At 34.1% G+C, this 25,451-nt stretch overlaps 1 protein-coding gene across 1 annotated transcript; it reads left to right on the top strand.

Annotated features, from left to right (window-relative positions):
- Nucleotides 1–1,305: 1,305 nt before the first annotated feature.
- Nucleotides 1,306–2,226, top strand: LOC109121951 (uncharacterized). The gene is made up of 2 exons (XM_019217829.2): nt 1,306–1,723; nt 1,880–2,226. Exons 1-2 carry the CDS (start codon nt 1,306–1,308, stop codon nt 2,224–2,226), a joined length of 765 nt encoding a protein of 254 aa, XP_019073374.2.
- The last annotated feature ends 23,225 nt before the right edge of the window (nt 2,227–25,451 follow it).

Here is a 25,451-nt window from a genome sequence, read left to right as displayed (position 1 = left end):
CTCTCTCTTATGATCAGACTTTCTTGGTTGACATGCTATTTTTTGAAGTCACCTAGCCTATTTAGGTATCCATGATCAACCATTTAATTGCCACATTTAGTCAGTAGAGACCTTTATGGGGCTTAGAGGGGTGCTACCTCCTAGAGGTACCTTTCCAATAGGTAACCTGATCCTCGAACCTAAACTCAGGTTTTTCAAAGACGTACTTTTTCCAAAACTATGGAGTCATTTTTTTTAGGGTTTTATTTCTTGTTTTATTTTCCCTTTTAAATAAAATAAAATAAGTGGCGACTCCGACTTTTCCAAAAATTATTTTTTCACAAATAAAAGTGAGTCTCGCCGATCGAGTGGGGACGCATGTGAAAAATGCGGATCCACAGGTATTTCTTCAAAAAGGGAACTGAACGAACCCTTGAAGCCTACACATATGCAGACTGTGTAGACTTGGTGGTAAACAAGAGGTCAACATCGGGATATTGCACTTTCGTTGGTGGAAACCTGGTCACTTGGAGGAGCAAGAAGTAAACTATGGTTACAAGGTCTACTGTTGAGTCTGAATTTAGAGCAATGGTACATGGTGTATGTGAGTTGTTATGATTGAAGATTATTCTTGATGATTTGAAGATTAGATGGGATGAACCAATGAGGCTTTACTATGACAACAAGTCAGCTATTAGCATCGCCTATAATCCAGTGCAATATGCTCAGACGAAACATATTGAGGTTGACAAATACTTTGTCAAAGAAAAACTAGATAGTGACTTGATCTGCACACTTTACGTGCCTATAGGGGGTCAACTAGCAGATATTTTAATGAAAGGGCTAGCAAGTACCATATTCCAAGCAATCATGAGCAAGATGGGAATGGAAAATATCTAGTCACCAACCTGAGGGGGAGTTGTGGAATTCCGGGTTTATGGATGATTGTAGGATGAAATTAGAAGATATTATAGGCTGTAATTAGAGATTTGCTAGCTGTAAATAGCTGTAGATTATTTTCTATAGATAGAAGATAGTTTCCTCTCTTGTGGGATCTGACAGAGTTTTTTAAGGAATTATTAGGTTGTTGGTAATTTCCTATTTCCCTATAAATGTATATTTCTGCAGAGTAAATAATATGAAAGAAAATTCTCACAATTTTCTTCATGGTATCAGAGCAATTCCGCCTGGACCTATCACTTCTTTCTCGGTTTTAATCCAGAACCAATTTTCTGGGTGCAAACCAATCTTCTTCTTCGTCCCAACTCGTTGCTTCTTTAAGTTTTTGTTTTTGAGTCTAGTCTCTCATAGGTATCACTTTTCCCTATGGCCTCGGAAACCAGCAGCAGCGTTACGGGAACCATGTTTGGCCAGGAACTTGTGAGCAATGGTGGTGCAGAAGGTTCATCATTCCTCATCACTCGGCACAAGTTAACTGGCCACAATTACCATCAATGGGCGAAGGCAGTTCTGATGTTTATCACAGGCAGAGGTAAGGATGAATACCTTTTCAGCACTACTGAACCGCCTAAGAAGGATGATAAAAGATTCAAGGTTTGGAACACCGAAAACAATCTAGTTATGTCTTGGCTGATCAATGCAATGGACACAGAAATAGGTCAAAATTTTCTGTTTTATGATGCTGCACATGAAATCTGGATGGCAGCAAAGGAAACATACTCTGACAGTGACAATATTGCTGATCTATTTGACATCAAGGGAGCCCTACATGATCTAAGGCAAGGTGAGATGACTGTGACTCACTACTATAACACTCTTAGTCGTTTTTGGCAACAATTGGATGTGTTTGAGACCATGGATTGGGAGTGCCCAGGAGATGCTAGTTGATACAAAAGGATTATTGAAAAAGAAAGGGTCTTTAAGTTCCTATTGGGATTAGACAAATCCCTAGATGAAGTAAGAGGGAGAATCCTTGGAACCAAGCCTCTCCCTACTATTCAAGAAGCTTTCTCAGAGGTTAGAAGAGAAGAAAGCAGGAAGAAGCTGATGATGGGAACAATGCCATTCTCCAATGTTCAGGAAGGATCAACACTCATCTCCCAAGGCTCCACAAACATTCAAGAAGGAACTGCCCTTGTTTCCCAAGGATCTACCTATGATGCAAGGCAGAAGAAAGGAAGACCATGGTGTGATCATTGCCGCAGACCAGGTCACACCAAAGAAACATGTTGGAAAATACACGGGAAGCCCGCTGACTGGAAGTCAAACAAGGAGAAGGAGGCATGAGCATTTGTGGCAGACCCTGAAGGGAAAGAAAGAAGTACCAATGATTCTGCTCTCTTTAACAAAGAACAAGTAGAGTGGCTGCAAAAGATGTTTAGCCAAGGATCATCCACTAACCCCGTTATCTCAATCGGATCCGCTGCTCAGAGAGGTAACTTCCTAACTGCTTTACACACAAAAACTGAAGATTCATCAGGTTGGATCATCGATTCGGGTGCCTCCGACCACATGACAGGTGATATATCAGTACTCCATGATTGTAGCCCTTGCCATGAGAATTACAAAGATTTGGCTTCGGGGATGATGATTGGCAATGCTAAGGAAAGCAAAGGACTCTACTGGTTAGGGCAGCTGGAAAACAAGACTCTCAAGCACATCATATATCTTTCTCTACTCCTGATCCTAGGTTAAACCTGTCTTAGATTCAAATAAAGAAAGTACCATCATGTTACTGCATTATCGCCTAGGACACCCAAATTTTATGTACTTATCAAAGATGTTTCCAGCACTATTTAAAAACAAAAATCCTAAACTTTTCCAATGTGAGATTTGCCAATTTTCTAAGCATTGTCGTAACAGTTATCCATCCCAAAATTACAAACCATCAAAACCTTTTTCCATTATTCATAGCGACATTTGGGGACCCTCTCGTGTTCACAATATCTCTGGGGCTAGATGGTTTGTTAGCCTTGTTGATGACCATACTCGAGTTACATGGGTATTTCTCATGAAGGAAAAATCAAAGGCAGGTTCTATCTTCAAATTCTTTCATTCCATGATTCAAACACAATTTCAAGCTAAGATCCAAGTGTTTAGAACAGACAATGCCAGGGAGTACTTTAATGTTATACTCGGAAATTATCTTCTAGAAAATGGGATTATTCACCAAAGTTCCTGAATTGATACCCCACAACAGAATGGGATAGCCGAGAGAAAAAATCGACACCTTCTAGAGGTAGCCCGATCTATTAGGTTTACCACTCATGTCCCAAAACAATTCTGGGGAGAGGCTGTTTTAAATGCTACATACCTAATAAATAGGATGCCTTCTAGAGTCTTGAAATTTGATACTCCATGCCAAACCCTTTCCAAAAACTTTCCTCTAAATCGGATTATAACGGATATACCTCTCAAGGTCTTTGGATGTTCTACATATGTTCATCTCCCTCCGCATCAGCGAAGTAAACATGATCCCAAGTCTGTTAAGTGTATCTTTATCGGTTATTCCTCTTATCAAAAGGGGTATAAGTGCTATTGTCCTTCCACTCGGAAAACCTATAACACTATGGATGTGACCTTTCTTGAGAATGTACCTTTTTACACCAAAACTCATATTCAGGGGGAGAATCCAGTCAATCAGCAAGCAGAATATCAGTTTTGAGATGTGCCCGTGACTAACTTTAGGGTGCCATAACCTAATTTTTCCAGTGAACCATCTATGGCACTAGATGGACCACCATCAGAGTCACGTCAGATTCAAGGAGACAAGGAGTCCATTGGCAAAGAACTTCAAGTTTACTTAAGGCGTCAGAAGAACCCTAAACTGGTGGACCTACATCCTGAGCTTCCTCCTGTGCCTTATCAAACTGATGACCCGAAATCAAATCCCACCGGAGTCATTCAAGGTAATATTGATTCTCCTGTTATTACTGATGACATTGACTCTATGGATGATCTTAATAGGCCACGACCCATAGAAAGGGAGTAAGATCTTGTACTCAGCATCCCATTTCAAAATTTGTGTCCTATGAGAAGCTATCTCCTAATCTTCGAGCTCTCATCACAAATCTGGAGAGTATTGCTCTCCCAAACTGCATACAAGAGGCCTTACAGCATCCTGAGTGGAGAAAGGCAGTGAATGAAGAAATATAAGCACTGCAGAAGAATGACACTTGGAAGATTACGAAATTACCACAAGGAAAACGCCCCGTGGGTTGTAAGTGGGTCTTCAATGTCAAATACAGGGCAGATGGGAGGATAGACCGGTACAAGGCAAGGTTGGTGGCCAAAGGACTTACACAAACCTATGGGATTGATTTTCAAGAAACTTTTGCACCAGCTGCAAAGTTAAATACAATCCAAGTCTTGCTAGCCGTGGCAGCCAACCTTGATTGGAATTTGCATCAACTAGACGTCAAAAACGCATTTCTCAATGGTGATCAAGAAGAAGTCTACATGGAAGGTAGGGAAAAGACTAGAGATCAAATGTAACAACGAGAATCAGAAAATTACCACTTAAGGCAAAATGTCATTAAAAGCAAATCAAATTATTCAGATACAAAACGAAAGAAACGAGCATTAGAAAACGCAACATGACGCTCTAAAACAAACAAATAAATCAAAGGATCGAAAATTAAATCTCTAATACATATATGCAGTCAACAAACAACACCCAAAGATAAAAGACAAGAATGAAGAACAGTGCGAAATGGAGGATAATAGGGAAGACGAAATAAACATACTACAGAGGTATCTCCGACGAATCTTCTCTTGTCCCCGGGAAACCTGAAAAATTTCACCCTTACGCTGATAGATGGTAGCAAAAAGAGTAGAGATCAAATGTAAAAACGAGAAGAAGAAAATTCCCTCCTAAGGCACAATGTCGTTGAATCGAACTCAACTTATTTTCACACGAAACTAAAGAAATTTCTAATAGACAACGGAACATCAACACTAGAAGAAAACAAAGAAATCAACATATTGAAAATTAATTTTCCTATTACACGCATATATTCGACATATAACACCCAAACATAAAGGAGAAAATTAAAGTACAGCGAGAAATTTGAGAAAATAGGGAATACGGAGGAAACTTACCCAAGAACTATTTCAAATCAAACTTCTCTTGTCCCCGATAAACCTTGAAATTCCACTCTTACGCCTATAGAAGGTATAGAAAAGAGCAAAGATCAAATGTAACAACGAGAATCAGAAACTTACAACTTATGACACAATCTCATTAAAAGCAAATAATATTATTCTGATACGAAACAAAAGAAACGAGCATTACACAGCGCAACATGAATCTCAGAAACCAATAAAAAAATCAAAGGATTGAAAATTAATTCTCTAATACATATTTGCAATCAACAAACAACACCCAAAGATAAAACAGAAGAATGAAGAACTGTGCGAAATGGAGGATAATAGGGACTACGAAATAAACATACTACACAGGTAACTCCGACGAATCTTCTCTTGTCCCCGGGAAACCTGAAAAATTCCACCCTTACGTTTAAAGATGGTAGTGAAAGGAGTAGAGATCAAATGTAAAAAACAAGAAGAAGAAAATTACCTCTTAATGAACAATGTCGTTCAATGGAATTAAAATACACAACAGAACATCAACATTAGAAGAAAACAATGAAATCAATATATTGAAAATTAATTTTCCTACTACACACATACATTCGACATATAACACCCAAACATAAAAGAAAATTAAAGTGCAGCGATAAGTTCTAGAGAACAGGGAATACGGAGAAAACTTACCCAAGACCTATTTCCAATCAAACTTCTCTTGTCCCAATAAACCTTGAAATTCCACTCTTACGCCTATAGAAGATATAGAAAAGAGCAGAGATCAAATGTAAGAACGAGAATCAGAAAATTACAACTTATGGCACAATCTCAATAAAAGCAACTAATATTATTCTGAAACGAAACGAAAGAAACGAGTATTACAAAACGCAACATGAAGCTCAGAAACCAACAAATAAATCAAAGGATTCAAAATTAATTCTCTAATACATATTTGCAGTCAACAAACAACACCCAAAGGTAAAACAGAAGAATGAAGAACAGTGCGAAATGGAGAATAATAGGGAATACGAAATAAACATACTACAGAGGTATCTCCGACGATTCTTCTCTTGTCCCCGGGAAACCTGAAAAACTCCACCCTTACGTTTAAAGATGGTAGTGAAAGGAGTAGAGATCAAATGTAAAAAATAAGAAGAAGAAAATTACCTCTTAATGAATAATGTCGTTCAATGGAATTAAAATAGACAACAGAACATCAACATTAGAAGAAAACAAAGAAATCAATATATTGAAAATTAATTTTCCTACTACATACATACATTCGACATATAACACCCAAACATAAAAGAGAAAATTAAAGTAGAGCGAGAAATTCTAGAGAATAGGGAATATGGAGAAGACTTACCTAAGACCTATTTCCAATCAAACTTCTCTTGTCCCCGATAAACCTTGAAATTCGACTCTTACGCCTATAGAAGGTATAGAAAAGAGCAGAGATCAAATGTAACAAGAATCATAAAATTACAAGTTATGGCACAATCTCATTAAAAGAAAATAATATTATTCTGATACGAAACGAAAGAAACGAGTATTACAAAACGCAACATGAAGCTCAGAAACCAACAAATAAATCAAAGGATTCAAAATTAATTCTCTAATACATATTTGCAGTCAACAAACAACACCCAAAGGTAAAACAGAAGAATGAAGAACAGTGCGAAATGGAGAATAATAGGGAATACGAAATAAACATACTACAGAGGTATCTCCGACGAATCTTCTCTTGTCGCCGGGAAACCTGAAAAACTCCACCCTTACGTTTAAAGATGGTAGTGAAAGGAGTAGAGATCAAATGTAAAAAATAAGAAGAAGAAAATTACCTCTTAATGAACAATGTCGTTCAATGGAATTAAAATAGACAACAGAACATCAACATTAGAAGAAAACAAAGAAATCAATATATTGAAGATTAATTTTCCGACTACACACATACATTCGACATATAACACCCAAACATAAAAGAGAAAATTAAAGTAAAGCGAGAAATTCTAGAGCATAGGGAATACGGAGAAAACTTACCCAAGACCTATTTCCAATCAAACTTCTCTCGTCCCCGATAAACCTTGAAATTCCACTCTTAGGCCTATAGAAGATATAGAAAAGAGCAGAGATCAAATGTAAGAACGACAATAAGAAAATTACAACTTATGGCACAATCTCATTAAAAGCAATTAATATTATTCTGAAACGAAACGAAAGAAACGAGTATTACAAAACGCAACATGTAGCTCGGAAACCAACAAATAAATCAAAGGATTCAAAATTAATTCTCTAATACATATTTGCAGTCAACAAACAACACCCAAAGATAAAACAAAAGAATGAAGAACAGTGCGAAATGCAGGATAATGGGGAATAGGAAATAAACATACTACAGAGGTATCTCCGACGATTCTTCTCTTGTCCCCGGGAAACTTGAAAAACTCCACCCTTACGTTTAAAGATGGTAGTGAAAGGAGTAGAGATTAAATGTAAAAAATAAGAAGAAGAAAATTACCTCTTAATGAACAATGTCGTTCAATGGAATTAAAATAGACAACAGAACATCAACATTAGAAGAAAACAAAGAAATCAATATATTGAAAATTAATTTTCCTACTACACACATACATTCGACATATAACACCCAAACATAAAAGAAAATTAAAGTGCAGCGATAAGTTCTAGAGAACAGGGAATACGGAGAAAACTTACCCAAGACCTCTTTCCAATCAAACTTCTCTTGTCCCCGATAAACCTTGAAATTCCACTCTTACGCCTATAGAAGATATAGAAAAGAGCAGAGATCAAATGTAAGAACGACAATCAGAAAATTACAACTTATGGCACAATCTCAATAAAAGCAAATAATATTATTCTGAAACGAAACGAAAGAAACGAGTATTACAAAACGCAACATGAAGCTCAGAAACAAACAAATAAATCAAAGGATTTAAAATTAATTCTCTAATACATATTTGCAGTCAACAAACAACACCCAAAGGTAAAACAGAAGAATGAAGAACAGTGCGAAATGGAGAATAATAGGGAATACGAAATAAACATACTACAGAGGTATCTCCGACGATTCTTCTCTTGTCCCCGGGAAACCTGAAAAACTCCACCCTTACGTTTAAAGATGGTAGTGAAAGGAGTAGAGATCAAATGTAAAAAATAAGAAGAAGAAAATTACCTCTTAATGAACAATGTCGTTCAATGGAATTAAAATAGACAACAGAACATCAACATTAGAAGAAAACAAAGAAATCAATATATTGAAAATTAATTTTCCGACTACACACATACATTCGACATATAACACCCAAACATAAAAGAGAAAATTAAAGTACAGCGAGAAATTCTAGAGAATAGGGAATATGGAGAAGACTTACCTAAGACCTATTTCCAATCAAACTTCTCTTGTCCCCGATAAACCTTGAAATTCGACTCTTACGCCTATAGAAGGTATAGAAAAGAGCAGAGATCAAATGTAACAAGAATCATAAAATTACAAGTTATGGCACAATCTCATTAAAAGCAATTAATATTATTCTGAAACGAAACGAAAGAAACGAGTATTACAAAACGCAACATGAAGCTCAGAAACCAACAAATAAATCAAAGGATTCAAAATTAATTCTCTAATACATATTTGCAGTCAACAAACTACACCCAAAGGTAAAACAGAAGAATGAAGAACAGTGCGAAATGCAGGATAATGGGGAATAGGAAATAAACATACTACAGAGGTATCTCCGACGATTCTTCTCTTGTCCCCGGGAAACTTGAAAAACTCCACCCTTACGTTTAAAGATGGTAGTGAAAGGAGTAGAGATTAAATGTAAAAAATAAGAAGAAGAAAATTACCTCTTAATGAACAATGTCGTTCAATGGAATTAAAATAGACAACAGAACATCAACATTAGAAGAAAACAAAGAAATCAATATATTGAAAATTAATTTTCCGACTACACACATACATTCGACATATAACACCCAAACATAAAAGAGAAAATTAAAGTACAGCGAGAAATTCTAGAGAATAGGGAATATGGAGAAAACTTACCCAAGACCTATTTCATTTCAAACTTCTCTTGTCCCCGATAAACCTTGAAATTCCACTCTTACGCCTATAGAAGGTATAGAAAAGAGCAGAGATCAAAAGTAAGAACGACAATCAGAAAATTACAACTTATGGCACAATCTCATTAAAAGCAATTAATATTATTCTGATACGAAACGAAAGAAACGAGTATTACAAAACGCAACATGAAGCTCCGAAACAAACAAATAAATCAAAGGATTCAAAATTAATTCTCTAATACATATTTGCAGTCAACAAACAACACCCAAAGATAAAACAAAAGAATGAAGAACAGTGCGAAATGGAGGATATTGGGGAATACGAAATAAACATACTACAGAGGTATCTCCGACGAATCTTCTTTTGTCCCCGGGAAACCTGAAAAATTCCACCCTTACATTTAAAGATGATAGTGAAAGGAGTAGAGATCAAATGTAAAAAACAAGAAGAAGAAAATTACCTCTTAATGAACAATGTCGTTCAATGGAATTAAAATAGACAACAGAACATCAACATTAGAAGAAAACAAAGAAATCAATATATTGAAAATTAATTTTCCGACTACACACATACATTCGACATATAACACCCAAACATAAAAGAGAAAATTAAAGTACAGCGAGAAATTCTAGAGAATAGGGAATATGGAGAAAACTTACCCAAGACCTATTTCATTTCAAACTTCTCTTGTCCCCGATAAACCTTGAAATTCCACTCTTACGCCTATAGAAGGTATAGAAAAGAGCAGAGATCAAATGTAAGAACGACAATCAGAAAATTACAACTTATGGCACAATCTCATTAAAAGCAATTAATATTATTCTGAAACAAAACGAAAGAAACGAGTATTACAAAACGCAACATGTAGCTCGGAAACCAACAAATAAATCAAAGGATTCAAAATTAATTCTCTAATACATATTTGCAATCAACAAACAACACCCAAAGATAAAACAAAAGAATGAAGAACAGTGCGAAATGGAGGATAATGGGGAATACGAAACAAACAAACTACAGAGGTATCTCCGACGATTCTTCTCTTGTCCCCGGGAAACCTGAAAAACGCCACCCTTACGTTTAAAGATGGTAGTGAAAGGAGTAGAGATTAAATGTAAAAAATAAGAAGAAGAAAATTACCTCTTAATGAACAATGTCGTTCAATGGAATTAAAATAGACAACAGAACATCAACATTAGAAGAAAACAAAGAAATCAATATATTGAAAATTAATTTTCCTACTACACACATACATTCGACATATAACACCCAAACATAAAAGAGAAAATTAAAGTAAAGCGAGAAATTCTAGAGCATAGGGAATACGGAGAAAACTTACCCAAGACCTATTTCCAATCAAACTTCTCTTGTCCCCGATAAACCTTGAAATTCGACTCTTACACCTATAGAAGGTATAGAAAAGAGCAGAGATCAAATGTAACAAGAATCATAAAATTACAAGTTATGGCACAACCTCATTAAAAGAAAATACTATTATTCTGATACGAAACGAAAGAAACGAGTATTACAAAACGCAACATGAAGCTCAGAAACCAACAAATAAATCAAAGGATTCAAAATTAATTCTCTAATACATATTTGCAGTCAACAAACTACACCCAAAGGTAAAACAGAAGAATGAAGAACAGTGCGAAATGGAGAATAATAGGGAATACGAAATAAACATACTACAGAGGTATCTCCGACGAATCTTCTCTTGTCGCCGGGAAACCTGAAAAACTCCACCCTTACGTTTAAAGATGGTAGTGAAAGGAGTAGAGATCAAATGTAAAAAATAAGAAGAAGAAAATTACCTCTTAATGAACAATGTCGTTCAATGGAATTAAAATAGACAACAGAACATCAACATTAGAAGAAAACAAAGAAATCAATATATTGAAGATTAATTTTCCGACTACACACATACATTCGACATATAACACCCAAACATAAAAGAGAAAATTAAAGTAAAGCGAGAAATTCTAGAGCATAGGGAATACGGAGAAAACTTACCCAAGACCTATTTCCAATCAAACTTCTCTCGTCCCCGATAAACCTTGAAATTCCACTCTTAGGCCTATAGAAGGTATAGAAAAGAGCAGAGATCAAATGTAAGAACGACAATCAGAAAATTACAACTTATGGCACAATCTCATTAAAAGCAATTAATATTATTCTGAAACAAAACGAAAGAAACGAGTATTACAAAACGCAACATGTAGCTCGGAAACCAACAAATAAATCAAAGGATTCAAAATTAATTCTCTAATACATATTTGCAATCAACAAACAACACCCAAAGATAAAACAAAAGAATGAAGAACAGTGCGAAATGGAGGATAATGGGGAATACGAAACAAACAAACTACAGAGGTATCTCCGACGATTCTTCTCTTGTCCCCGGGAAACCTGAAAAACGCCACCCTTACGTTTAAAGATGGTAGTGAAAGGAGTAGAGATTAAATGTAAAAAATAAGAAGAAGAAAATTACCTCTTAATGAACAATGTCGTTCAATGGAATTAAAATAGACAACAGAACATCAACATTAGAAGAAAACAAAGAAATCAATATATTGAAAATTAATTTTCCTACTACACACATACATTCGACATATAACACCCAAACATAAAAGAAAATTAAAGTGCAGCGATAAGTTCTAGAGAACAAGGAATACGGAGAAAACTTACCCAAGACCTATTTCCAATCAAACTTCTCTTGTCCCCGATAAACCTTGAAATTCCACTCTTACGCCTATAGAAGATATAGAAAAGAGCAGAGATCAAATGTAAGAACGACAATCAGAAAATTACAACTTATGGCACAATCTCAATAAAAGCAAATAATATTATTCTGAAACGAAACGAAAGAAACGAGTATTACAAAACGCAACATGAAGCTCAGAAACCAACAAATAAATCAAAGGATTCAAAATTAATTCTCTAATACATATTTGCAGTCAACAAACAACACCCAAAGGTAAAACAGAAGAATGAAGAACAGTGCGAAATGGAGAATAATAGGGAATACGAAATAAACATACTACAGAGGTATCTCCGACGAATCTTCTCTTGTTGCCGGGAAACCTGAAAAACTCCACCCTTACGTTTAAAGATGGTAGTGAAAGGAGTAGAGATCAAATGTAAAAAATAAGAAGAAGAAAATTACCTCTTAATGAACAATGTCGTTCAATGGAATTAAAATAGACAACAGAACATCAACATTAGAAGAAAACAAAGAAATCAATATATTGAAGATTAATTTTCCGACTACACACATACATTCGACATATAACACCCAAACATAAAAGAGAAAATTAAAGTAAAGCGAGAAATTCTAGAGCATAGGGAATACGGAGAAAACTTACCCAAGACCTATTTCCAATCAAACTTCTCTCGTCCCCGATAAACCTTGAAATTCCACTCTTAGGCCTATAGAAGGTATAGAAAAGAGCAGAGATCAAATGTAAGAACGACAATCAGAAAATTACAACTTATGGCACAATCTCATTAAAAGAAATTAATATTATTCTGAAACGAAACGAAAGAAACGAGTATTACAAAACGCAACATGTAGCTCGGAAACCAACAAATAAATCAAAGGATTCAAAATTAATTCTCTAATACATATTTGCAGTCAACAAACAACACCCAAAGATAAAACAAAAGAATGAAGAACAGTGCGAAATGGAGGATAATGGGGAATAGGAAATAAACATACTACAGAGGTATCTCCGACGATTCTTCTCTTGTCCCCGGGAAACCTGAAAAACTCCACCCTTACGTTTAAAGATGGTAGTGAAAGGAGTAGAGATTAAATGTAAAAAATAAGAAGAAGAAAATTACCTCTTAATGAAGAATGTCGTTCAATGGAATTAAAATAGACAACAGAACATCAACATTAGAAGAAAACAAAGAAATCAATATATTGAAAATTAATTTTCCTACTACACACATACATTTCACATATTACACCCAAACATAAAAGAAAATTAAAGTGCAGCGATAAGTTCTAGAGAACAGGGAATACGGAGAAAACTTACCCAAGACCTATTTCCAATCAAACTTCTCTTGTCCCCGATAAACCTTGAAATTCCACTCTTACGCCTATAGAAGATATAGAAAAGAGCAGAGATCAAATGTAAGAACGACAATCAGAAAATTACAACTTATGGCACAATCTCAATAAAAGCAAATAATATTATTCTGAAACGAAACGAAAGTAACGAGTATTACTAAACGCAACATGAAGCTCAGAAACCAACAAATAAATCAAAGGATTCAAAATTAATTCTCTAATACATATTTGCAGTCAACAAACAACACCCAAAGGTAAAACAGAAGAATGAAGAACAGTGCGAAATGGAGAATAATAGGGAATAGGAAATAAACATACTACAGAGGTATCTCCGAAGATTCTTCTCTTGTCCCCGGGAAACCTGAAAAACTCCACCCTTACGTTTAAAGATGGTAGTGAAAGGAGTAGAGGTCAAATGTAAAAAATAAGAAGCAGAAAATTACCTCTTAATGAACAATGTCGTTCAATGGAATTAAAATAGCCAACAGAACATCAACATTAGAAGAAAACAAAGAAATCAATATATTGAAAATTAATTTTCCTACTACACACATACATTCGATATATAACACCCAAACATAAAAGAGAAAATTAATGTACCGCGAGAAATTCTATAGAATAGGGAATACGGAGAAAACTTACCCAAGACCTATTTCCAATCAAACTTCTCTCGTCCCTGATAAACCTTGAAATTCCACTCTGAGGCCTATAGAAGGTATAGAAAAGAGCAGAGATCAAATGTAAGAACGACAATCAGAAAATTACAAGTTATGGCACAATCTCATTAAAAGCAATTAATATTATTCTGAAACGAAACGAAAGAAACGAGTATTACAAAACGCAACATCAAACTCAGAAACCAACAAATAAATCAAAGGATTCAAAATTAATTCTCTAATACATATTTGCAGTCAACAAACAACACCAAAAGATAAAACAAAAGAATGAAGAACAGTGCGAAATGGAGAATAATAGGGAATACGAAATAAACATACTACAGAGGTATCTCCGACGAATCTTCTCTTGTCCCCGGGAAAGGTGAAAAATTCCACCCTTACCTTTAAAGATGATATTGAAAGGAGTAGAGATCAAATGTAAAAAACAAGAAGAAGAAAATTACCTCTTAATGAACAATGTCGTTCAATGGAATTAAAATAGACAACAGAACATCAACATTAGAAGAAAACAAAGAAATCAATATATTGAAAATTAATTTTCCTACTACACACATACATTCGACATATAACCCCCAAACATAAAAGAGAAAATTAAAGTACAGCGAGAAATTCTAGAGAATAAGAAATACGGAGAAAACTTACCCAACACCTATTTCCAATCAAACTTCTCGTCCCCGATAAACCATGAAATTCCACTCTGAGGCCTATAGAAGGTATAGAAAAGAGCAGAGATCAAATGTAAGAACGACAATCAGAAAATTACAAGTTATGGCACAATCTCATTAAAAGCAATTAATATTATTCTGAAACGAAACGAAAGAAACGAGTATTACAAAACGCAACATCAAACTCAGAAACCAACAAATAAATCAAAGGATTCAAAATTAATTCTCTAATACATATTTGCAGTCAACAAACAACACCAAAAGATAAAACAAAAGAATGAAGAACAGTGCGAAATGGAGAATAATAGGGAATACGAAATAAACATACTACAGAGGTATCTCCGACGAATCTTCTCTTGTCCCCGGGAAAGGTGAAAAATTCCACCCTTACCTTTAAAGATGATATTGAAAGGAGTAGAGATCAAATGTAAAAAACAAGAAGAAGAAAATTACCTCTTAATGAACAATGTCGTTCAATGGAATTAAAATAGACAACAGAACATCAACATTAGAAGAAAACAAAGAAATCAATATATTGAAAATTAATTTTCCTACTACACACATACATTCGACATATAACCCCCAAACATAAAAGAGAAAATTAAAGTACAGCGAGAAATTCTAGAGAATAAGAAATACGGAGAAAACTTACCCAACACCTATTTCCAATCAAACTTCTCGTCCCCGATAAACCATGAAATTCCACTCTTACGCCTATAGAAGGTATAGAAAAGAGCAGAGATCAAATGTAAGAACGACAATCAGAAAATTACAACTTATGGCACAATCTCATTAAAAGCAATTATTATTATTCTGAAACGAAACGAAAGAAACGAGTATTACAAAACGCAACATCAAGCTCAGAAACCAACAAATAAATCAAAGGATTCAAAATTAATTCTCTAATACATATTTGCAGTCAACAAACAACACCAAAAGATAAAACAAAAGAATGAAGAACAGTGCGAAATAGAGGATAATAGGCAATACGAAATACACATACTACAGAGGTATCTCCGACGAATCTTCTCTTGTCCCCGGGAAACGTGAAAAATTCCACCCTTACCTTTAAAGATGATAGTGAAAGGAGTAGAGATCAAATGTAAAAAACAAGAAGAAGAAAATTACCTCTTAATGAACAATGTCGTTCAATGGAATTAAAATACACAACAGAACATCAACATTAGAAGAAAACAAAGAAATCAATATATTGAAAATTAATTTTCCTACTACACACATACATTCGACATATAACACCCAAACATAAAAGAGAAAATTAAAGTACAGCGAGAAATTCTAGAGAATAAAGAATACGGAGAAAACTTACCCAACACCTATTTCCAATCAAACTTCTCGTCCCCGATAAACCATGAAATTCCACTCTTACGCCTATAGAAGGTATAGAAAAGAGCAGAGATCAAATGTAAGAACGACAATCAGAAAATTACAACTTATGGCACAATCTCATTAAAAGCAATTAATATTATTTTGAAACGACACGAAAGAAACGAGTATTACAAAACGCAACATAAAGCTCAGAAACCAACAAATAAATCAAAGGATTCAAAATTAATTCTCTAATACATATTTGCAGTCAACAAACAACACCAAAAGATAAAACAAAAGAATGAAAAACAGTGCGAAATGGATATTAATAGGGAATACGAAATACACATACTACAGAGGTATCTCCGACGAATCTTCTCTTGTCCCCGGGAAACCTGAAAAACTCCACCCTTACGTTTAAAGATGGTAGTGAAAGGAGTAGAGATCAAATGTAAAAAATAAGAAGAAGAAAATTACCTCTTAATGAACAATGTCGTTCAATGGAATTAAAATAGACAACAGAACATCAACATTAGAAGAAAACAAAGAAATCAATATATTGAAAATTAATTTTCCTACTACACACATACATTCGACATATAACACCCAAACATAAAAGAGAAAATTAAAGTACAGCGAGAAATTCTAGAGAATAAGGAATACGGAGAAAACTTACCCAACAGCTACTTCCAATCAAACTTCTCGTCCCCGATAAACCATGAAATTCCACTCTTACGCCTATAGAAGGTATAGAAAAGAGCAGAGATCAAATGTAAGAACGACAATCAGAAAATTACAACTTATGGCACAATCTCATTAAAAGCAATTAATATTATTCTGAAACGAAACGAAAGAAACGAGTATTACAAAACGCAACATAAAGCTCAGAAACCAACAAATAAATCAAAGGATTCAAAATTAATTCTCTAATACATATTTGCAGTCAACAAACAACACCCAAAGATAAAACAAAAGAATGAAGAACAGTGCGAAATGGAGGATAATTGGCAATACGAAATACAGATACTACAGAGGTATCTCCGACGAATCTTCTCTTGTCCCTGGGAAACCTGAAAAATTCCACCCTTACCTTTAAAGATGATAGTGAAAGGAGTAGAGATCAAATGTAAAAAACAAGAAGAAGAAAATTACCTCTTAATGAACAATGTCGTTCAATGGAATTAAAATAGACAACAGAACATCAACATTAGAAGAAAACAAAGAAATCAATATATTGAAAATTAATTTTCCTACTACACACATACATTCGACATATAACACCCAAACATAAAAGAGAAAATTAAAGTACAGCGAGAAATTCTAGAGAATAAGGAATACGGAGAAAACTTACCCAACACCTATTTCCAATCAAACTTGTCGTCCCCGATAAACCATGAAATTCCACTCTTACGCCTATAGAAGGTATAGAAAAGAGCAGAGATCAAATGTAAGAACGACAATCAGAAAATTACAACTTATGGCACAATCTCATTAAAAGCAATTAATATTATTCTGAAACGAAACGAAAGAAACGAGTATTACAAAACGCAACATGTAGCTCAGAAACCAACAAATAAATCAAAGGATTCAAAATTAATTCTCTAATACATATTTGCAGTCAACAAACAACACCCAAAGGTAAAACAGAAGAATGAAGAACAGTGCGAAATGGAGAATAATAGGGAATACGAAATAAACATACTACAGATGTATCTCCGACGAATCTTCTCTTGTCCCCGGGAAACCTGAAAAACTCCACCCTTACGTTTAAAGATGGTAGTGAAAGGAGTAGAGATCAAATGTAAAAAATAAGAAGAAGAAAATTTCCTCTTAATGAACAATGTCGTTCAATGGAATTAAAATAGACAACAGAACATCAACATTAGAAGAAAACAAAGAAATCAATATATTGAAAATTAATTTTCCTACTACACACATACATTCGACATATAACACCCAAACATAAAAGAGAAAATTAATCTACCGCGAGAAATTCTATAGCATAGGGAATACAGAGAAAACTTACCCAAGACCTAATTCCAATCAAACTTCTCTCGTCCCCGATAAACCTTGAAATTCCACTCTTAGGCCTATAGAAGGTATAGAAAAGAGCAGAGATCAAATGTAAGAACGACAATCAGAAAATTACAACTTATGGCATAATCTCATTAAAAGCAATTAATATTATTCTGAAACGAAACGAAAGAAACGAGTATTACAAAACGCAACATGTACCTCGGAAACCAACAAATAAATCAAAGGATTCAAAATTAATTCTCTAATACATATTTGCAGTCAACAAACAACACCCAAAGGTAAAACAGAAGAATGAAGAACAGTGCGAAATGGAGAATAATAGGGAATACGAAATAAACATACTACAGAGGTATCTCCGACGAATCTTCTCTTGTCGCCGGGAAACCTGAAAAACTCCACCCTTTTGTTTAAAGATGGTAGTGAAAGGAGTAGAGATCAAATGTAAAAAACAAGAAGAAGAAAATTACCTCTTAATGAATAATGTCGTTCAATGGAATTAAAATAGACAACAGAACATCAACATTAGAAGAAAACAAAGAAATCAATATATTGAAAATTAATTTTCCTACTACACACATACATTCGACATATAACACCCAAACATAAAAGAGAAAATTAAAGTACAACGAGAAATTCTGGAGAATAAGTAATACGGAGAAAACTTACCCAACACCTATTTCCAATCAAACTTCTCGTCCCCGATAAACCATGAAATTCCACTCTTACGCCTATAGAAGGTATAGAAAAGAGCAGAGATCAAATGTAAGAACGACAATCAGAAAATTACAACTGATGGCACAATCTCATTAAAAGCAATTAATATTATTCTGAAACGAAACGAAAGAAACGAGTATTACAAAACGCAACATGAAGCTCAGAAACCAACAAATAAATCAAAGGATTCAAAATTAATTCTCTAATACATATTTGCAGTCAACAAACAACACCCAAAGGTAAAACAGAAGAATGAAGAACAGTGCGAAATGGAGAATAATAGGGAATACGAAATAAACATACTACAGATGTATCTCCGACGAATCTTCTCTTGTCCCCGGGAAACCTGAAAAACTCCACCCTTACGTTTAAAGATGGTAGTGAAAGGAGTAGAGATCAAATGTAAAAAATAAGAAGAAGAAAATTTCCTCTTAATGAACAATGTCGTTCAATGGAATTAAAATAGACAACAGAACATCAACATTAGAAGAAAACAAAGAAATCAATATATTGAAAATTAATTTTCCTACTACACACATACATTCGACATATAACACCCAAACATAAAAGAGAAAATTAAAGTACAGCGAGAAATTCTAGAGAATAAGGAATACGGAGAAAACTTACCCAACAGCTACTTCCAATCAAACTTCTCGTCCCCGATAAACCATGAAATTCCGCTCTTACGCCTATAGAAGGTATAGAAAAGAGCAGAGATCAAATGTAAGAACGACAATCAGAAAATTACAACTGATGGCACAATCTCATTAAAAGCAATTAATATTATTCTGAAACGAAACGAAAGAAACGAGTATTACAAAACGCAACATGAAGCTCAGAAACCAACAAATAAATCAAAGGATTCAAAATTAATTCTCTAATACATATTTGCAGTCAACAAACAACACCCAAAGGTAAAACAGAAGAATGAAGAACAGTGCGAAATGGAGAATAATAGGGAATACGAAATAAACATACTACAGATGTATCTCCGACGAATCTTCTCTTGTCCCCGGGAAACCTGAAAAACTCCACCCTTACGTTTAAAGATGGTAGTGAAAGGAGTAGAGATCAAATGTAAAAAATAAGAAGAAGAAAATTTCCTCTTAATGAACAATGTCGTTCAATGGAATTAAAATAGACAACAGAACATCAACATTAGAAGAAAACAAAGAAATCAATATATTGAAAATTAATTTTCCTACTACACACATACATTCGACATATAACACCCAAACATAAAAGAGAAAATTAATCTACCGCGAGAAATTCTATAGCATAGGGAATACAGAGAAAACTTACCCAAGACCTAATTCCAATCAAACTTCTCTCGTCCCCGATAAACCTTGAAATTCCACTCTTAGGCCTATAGAAGGTATAGAAAAGAGCAGAGATCAAATGTAAGAACGACAATCAGAAAATTACAACTGATGGCACAATCTCATTAAAAGCAATTAATATTATTCTGAAACGAAACGAAAGAAACGAGTATTACAAAACGCAACATGAAGCTCAGAAACCAACAAATAAATCAAAGGATTCAAAATTAATTCTCTAATACATATTTGCAGTCAACAAACAACACCCAAAGGTAAAACAGAAGAATGAAGAACAGTGCGAAATGGAGAATAATAGGGAATACGAAATAAACATACTACAGATGTATCTCCGACGAATCTTCTCTTGTCCCCGGGAAACCTGAAAAACTCCACCCTTACGTTTAAAGATGGTAGTGAAAGGAGTAGAGATCAAATGTAAAAAATAAGAAGAAGAAAATTTCCTCTTAATGAACAATGTCGTTCAATGGAATTAAAATAGACAACAGAACATCAACATTAGAAGAAAACAAAGAAATCAATATATTGAAAATTAATTTTCCTACTACACACATACATTCGACATATAACACCCAAACATAAAAGAGAAAATTAAAGTACAACGAGAAATTCTGGAGAATAAGTAATACGGAGAAAACTTACCCAACACCTATTTCCAATCAAACTTCTCGTCCCCGATAAACCATGAAATTCCACTCTTACGCCTATAGAAGGTATAGAAAAGAGCAGAGATCAAATGTAAGAACGACAATCAGAAAATTACAACTGATGGCACAATCTCATTAAAAGCTATTAATATTATTCTGAAACGAAACGAAAGAAACGAGTATTACAAAACGCAACATGAAGCTCAGAAACCAACAAATAAATCAAAGGATTCAAAATTAATTCTCTAATACATATTTGCAGTCAACAAACAACACCCAAAGGTAAAACAGAAGAATGAAGAACAGTGCGAAATGGAGAATAATAGGGAATACGAAATAAACATACTACAGATGTATCTCCGACGAATCTTCTCTTGTCCCCGGGAAACCTGAAAAACTCCACCCTTACGTTTAAAGATGGTAGTGAAAGGAGTAGAGATCAAATGTAAAAAATAAGAAGAAGAAAATTTCCTCTTAATGAACAATGTCGTTCAATGGAATTAAAATAGACAACAGAACATCAACATTAGAAGAAAACAAAGAAATCAATATATTGAAAATTAATTTTCCTACTACACACATACATTCGACATATAACACCCAAACATAAAAGAGAAAATTAAAGTACAGCGAGAAATTCTAGAGAATAAGGAATACGGAGAAAACTTACCCAACAGCTACTTCCAATCAAACTTCTCGTCCCCGATAAACCATGAAATTCCACTCTTACGCCTATAGAAGGTATAGAAAAGAGCAGAGATCAAATGTAAGAACGACAATCAGAAAATTACAACTGATGGCACAATCTCATTAAAAGCAATTAATATTATTCTGAAACGAAACGAAAGAAACGAGTATTACAAAACGCAACATGTAGCTCGGAAACCAACAAATAAATCAAAGGATTCAAAATTAATTCTCTAATACATATTTGCAGTCAACAAACAACACCCAAAGGTAAAACAGAAGAATGAAGAACAGTGCGAAATGGAGAATAATAGGGAATACGAAATAAACATACTACAGATGTATCTCCGACGAATCTTCTCTTGTCCCCGGGAAACCTGAAAAACTCCACCCTTACGTTTAAAGATGGTAGTGAAAGGAGTAGAGATCAAATGTAAAAAATAAGACGAAGAAAATTTCCTCTTAATGAACAATGTCGTTCAATGGAATTAAAATAGACAACAGAACATCAACATTAGAAGAAAACAAAGAAATCAATATATTGAAAATTAATTTTCCTACTACACACATACATTCGACATATAACACCCAAACATAAAAGAGAAAATTAATCTACCGCGAGAAATTCTATAGCATAGGGAATACAGAGAAAACTTACCCAAGACCTAATTCCAATCAAACTTCTCTCGTCCCCGATAAACCTTGAAATTCCACTCTTAGGCCTATAGAAGGTATAGAAAAGAGCAGAGATCAAATGTAAGAACGACAATTAGAAAATTACAACTTATGGCATAATCTCATTAAAATCAATTAATATTATTCTGAAACGAAACGAAAGAAACGAGTATTACAAAACGCAATATGTAGCTCGGAAACCAACAAATAAATCAAAGGATTCAAAATTAATTCTCTAATACATATTTGCAGTCAACAAACAACACCCAAAGATAAAACAAAAGAATGAAGAACAGTGCGAAATGGAGAATAATAGGGAATACGAAATAAACATACTACAGAGGTATCTCCGACGAATCTTCTCTTGTCGCCTGGAAACCTGAAAAACTCCACCCTTACGTTTAAAGATGGTAGTGAAAGGAGTAGAGATCAAATGTAAAAAATAAGAAGAAGAAAATTACCTCTTAATGAACAAAGTCGTTCAATGGAATTAAAATAGACAACAGAACATCAACATTAGAAGAAAACAAAGAAATCAATATATTGAAAATTAATTTTCCTACTACACACATACATTCGACATATAACACCCAAACATAAAAGAGAAAATTAAAGTACAGCGAGAAATTCTAGAGAATAAAGAATACGGAGAAAACTTACCCAACACCTATTTCCAATCAAACTTCTCGTCCCCGATAAACCATGAAATTCCACTCTTACGCCTATAGAAGGTATAGAAAAGAGCAGAGATCAAATGTAAGAACGACAATCAGAAAATTACAACTTATGGCACAATCTCATTAAAAGCAATTAATATTATTCTGAAACGAAACGAAAGAAACGAGTATTACAAAACGCAACATAAAGCTCAGAAACCAACAAATAAATCAAAGGATTCAAAATTAATTCTCTAATACATATTTGCAGTCAACAAACAACACCAAAAGATAAAACAAAAGAATGAAGAACAGTGCGAAATGGAGGATAATAGGCAATACGAAATACACATACTACAGAGGTATCTCCGACGAATCTTCTCTTGTCCCCGGGAAACCTGAAAAATTCCACCCTTACCTTTAAAGATGATAGTGAAAGGAGTAGAGATCAAATGTAAAAAACAAGAAGAAGAAAATTACCTCTTAATGAACAATGTCGTTCAATGGAATTAAAATAGACAACAGAACATCAACATTAGAAGAAAACAAAGAAATCAATATATTGAAAATTAATTTTCCTACTACACACATACATTCGACATATAACACCCAAACATAAAAGACAAAATTAAAGTACAGCGAGAAATTCTAGAGAATAAGAAATACGGAGAAAACATACCCAACACCTATTTCCAATCCAACTTCTCGTCCCCGATAAACCATGAAATTCCACTCTTACGCCTATAGAAGGTATAGAAAAGAGCAGAGATCAAATGTAAGAACGACAATCAGAAAATTACAACTTATGGCATAATCTCATTAAAAGCAATTAATATTATTCTGAAACGAAACGAAAGAAACGAGTATTACAAAACGCAACATGTAGCTCGGAAACCAACAAATAAATCAAAGGATTCAAAATTAATTCTCTAATACATATTTGCAGTCAACAAACAACACCCAAAGGTAAAACAGAAGAATGAAGAACAGTGCGAAATGGAGAATAATAGGGAATACGAAATAAACATACTACAGATGTATCTCCGACGAATCTTCTCTTGTCCCCGGGAAACCTGAAAAACTCCACCCTTACGTTTAAAGATGGTAGTGAAAGGAGTAGAGATCAAATGTAAAAAATAAGACGAAGAAAATTTCCTCTTAATGAACAATGTCGTTCAATGGAATTAAAATAGACAACAGAACATCAACATTAGAAGAAAACAAAGAAATCAATATATTGAAAATTAATTTTCCTACTACACACATACATTCGACATATAACACCCAAACATAAAAGAGAAAATTAATCTACCGCGAGAAATTCTATAGCATAGGGAATACAGAGAAAACTTACCCAAGACCTAATTCCAATCAAACTTCTCTCGTCCCCGATAAACCTTGAAATTCCACTCTTAGGCCTATAGAAGGTATAGAAAAGAGCAGAGATCAAATGTAAGAACGACAATTAGAAAATTACAACTTATGGCATAATCTCATTAAAATCAATTAATATTATTCTGAAACGAAACGAAAGAAACGAGTATTACAAAACGCAATATGTAGCTCGGAAACCAACAAATAAATCAAAGGATTCAAAATTAATTCTCTAATACATATTTGCAGTCAACAAACAACACCCAAAGATAAAACAAAAGAATGAAGAACAGTGCGAAATGGAGAATAATAGGGAATACGAAATAAACATACTACAGAGGTATCTCCGACGAATCTTCTCTTGTCGCCTGGAAACCTGAAAAACTCCACCCTTACGTTTAAAGATGGTAGTGAAAGGAGTAGAGATCAAATGTAAAAAATAAGAAGAAGAAAATTACCTCTTAATGAACAAAGTCGTTCAATGGAATTAAAATAGACAACAGAACATCAACATTAGAAGAAAACAAAGAAATCAATATATTGAAAATTAATTTTCCTACTACACACATACATTCGACATATAACACCCAAACATAAAAGAGAAAATTAAAGTACAGCGAGAAATTCTAGAGAATAAAGAATACGGAGAAAACTTACCCAACACCTATTTCCAATCAAACTTCTCGTCCCCGATAAACCATGAAATTCCACTCTTACGCCTATAGAAGGTATAGAAAAGAGCAGAGATCAAATGTAAGAACGACAATCAGAAAATTACAACTTATGGCACAATCTCATTAAAAGCAATTAATATTATTCTGAAACGAAACGAAAGAAACGAGTATTACAAAACGCAACATAAAGCTCAGAAACCAACAAATAAATCAAAGGATTCAAAATTAATTCTCTAATACATATTTGCAGTCAACAAACAACACCAAAAGATAAAACAAAAGAATGAAGAACAGTGCGAAATGGAGGATAATAGGCAATACGAAATACACATACTACAGAGGTATCTCCGACGAATCTTCTCTTGTCCCCGGGAAACCTGAAAAATTCCACCCTTACCTTTAAAGATGATAGTGAAAGGAGTAGAGATCAAATGTAAAAAACAAGAAGAAGAAAATTACCTCTTAATGAACAATGTCGTTCAATGGAATTAAAATAGACAACAGAACATCAACATTAGAAGAAAACAAAGAAATCAATATATTGAAAATTAATTTTCCTACTACACACATACATTCGACATATAACACCCAAACATAAAAGACAAAATTAAAGTACAGCGAGAAATTCTAGAGAATAAGAAATACGGAGAAAACATACCCAACACCTATTTCCAATCCAACTTCTCGTCCCCGATAAACCATGAAATTCCACTCTTACGCCTATAGAAGGTATAGAAAAGAGCAGAGATCAAATGTAAGAACGACAATCAGAAAATTACAACTTATGGCACAATCTCATTA

This window comes from Vitis vinifera, chromosome 16 (assembly GCF_030704535.1).
Source record: "Vitis vinifera cultivar Pinot Noir 40024 chromosome 16, ASM3070453v1".
NCBI lineage: Eukaryota > Viridiplantae > Streptophyta > Magnoliopsida > Vitales > Vitaceae > Vitis > Vitis vinifera.
This window is presented reverse-complemented; position numbering and strand designations above follow the sequence as displayed.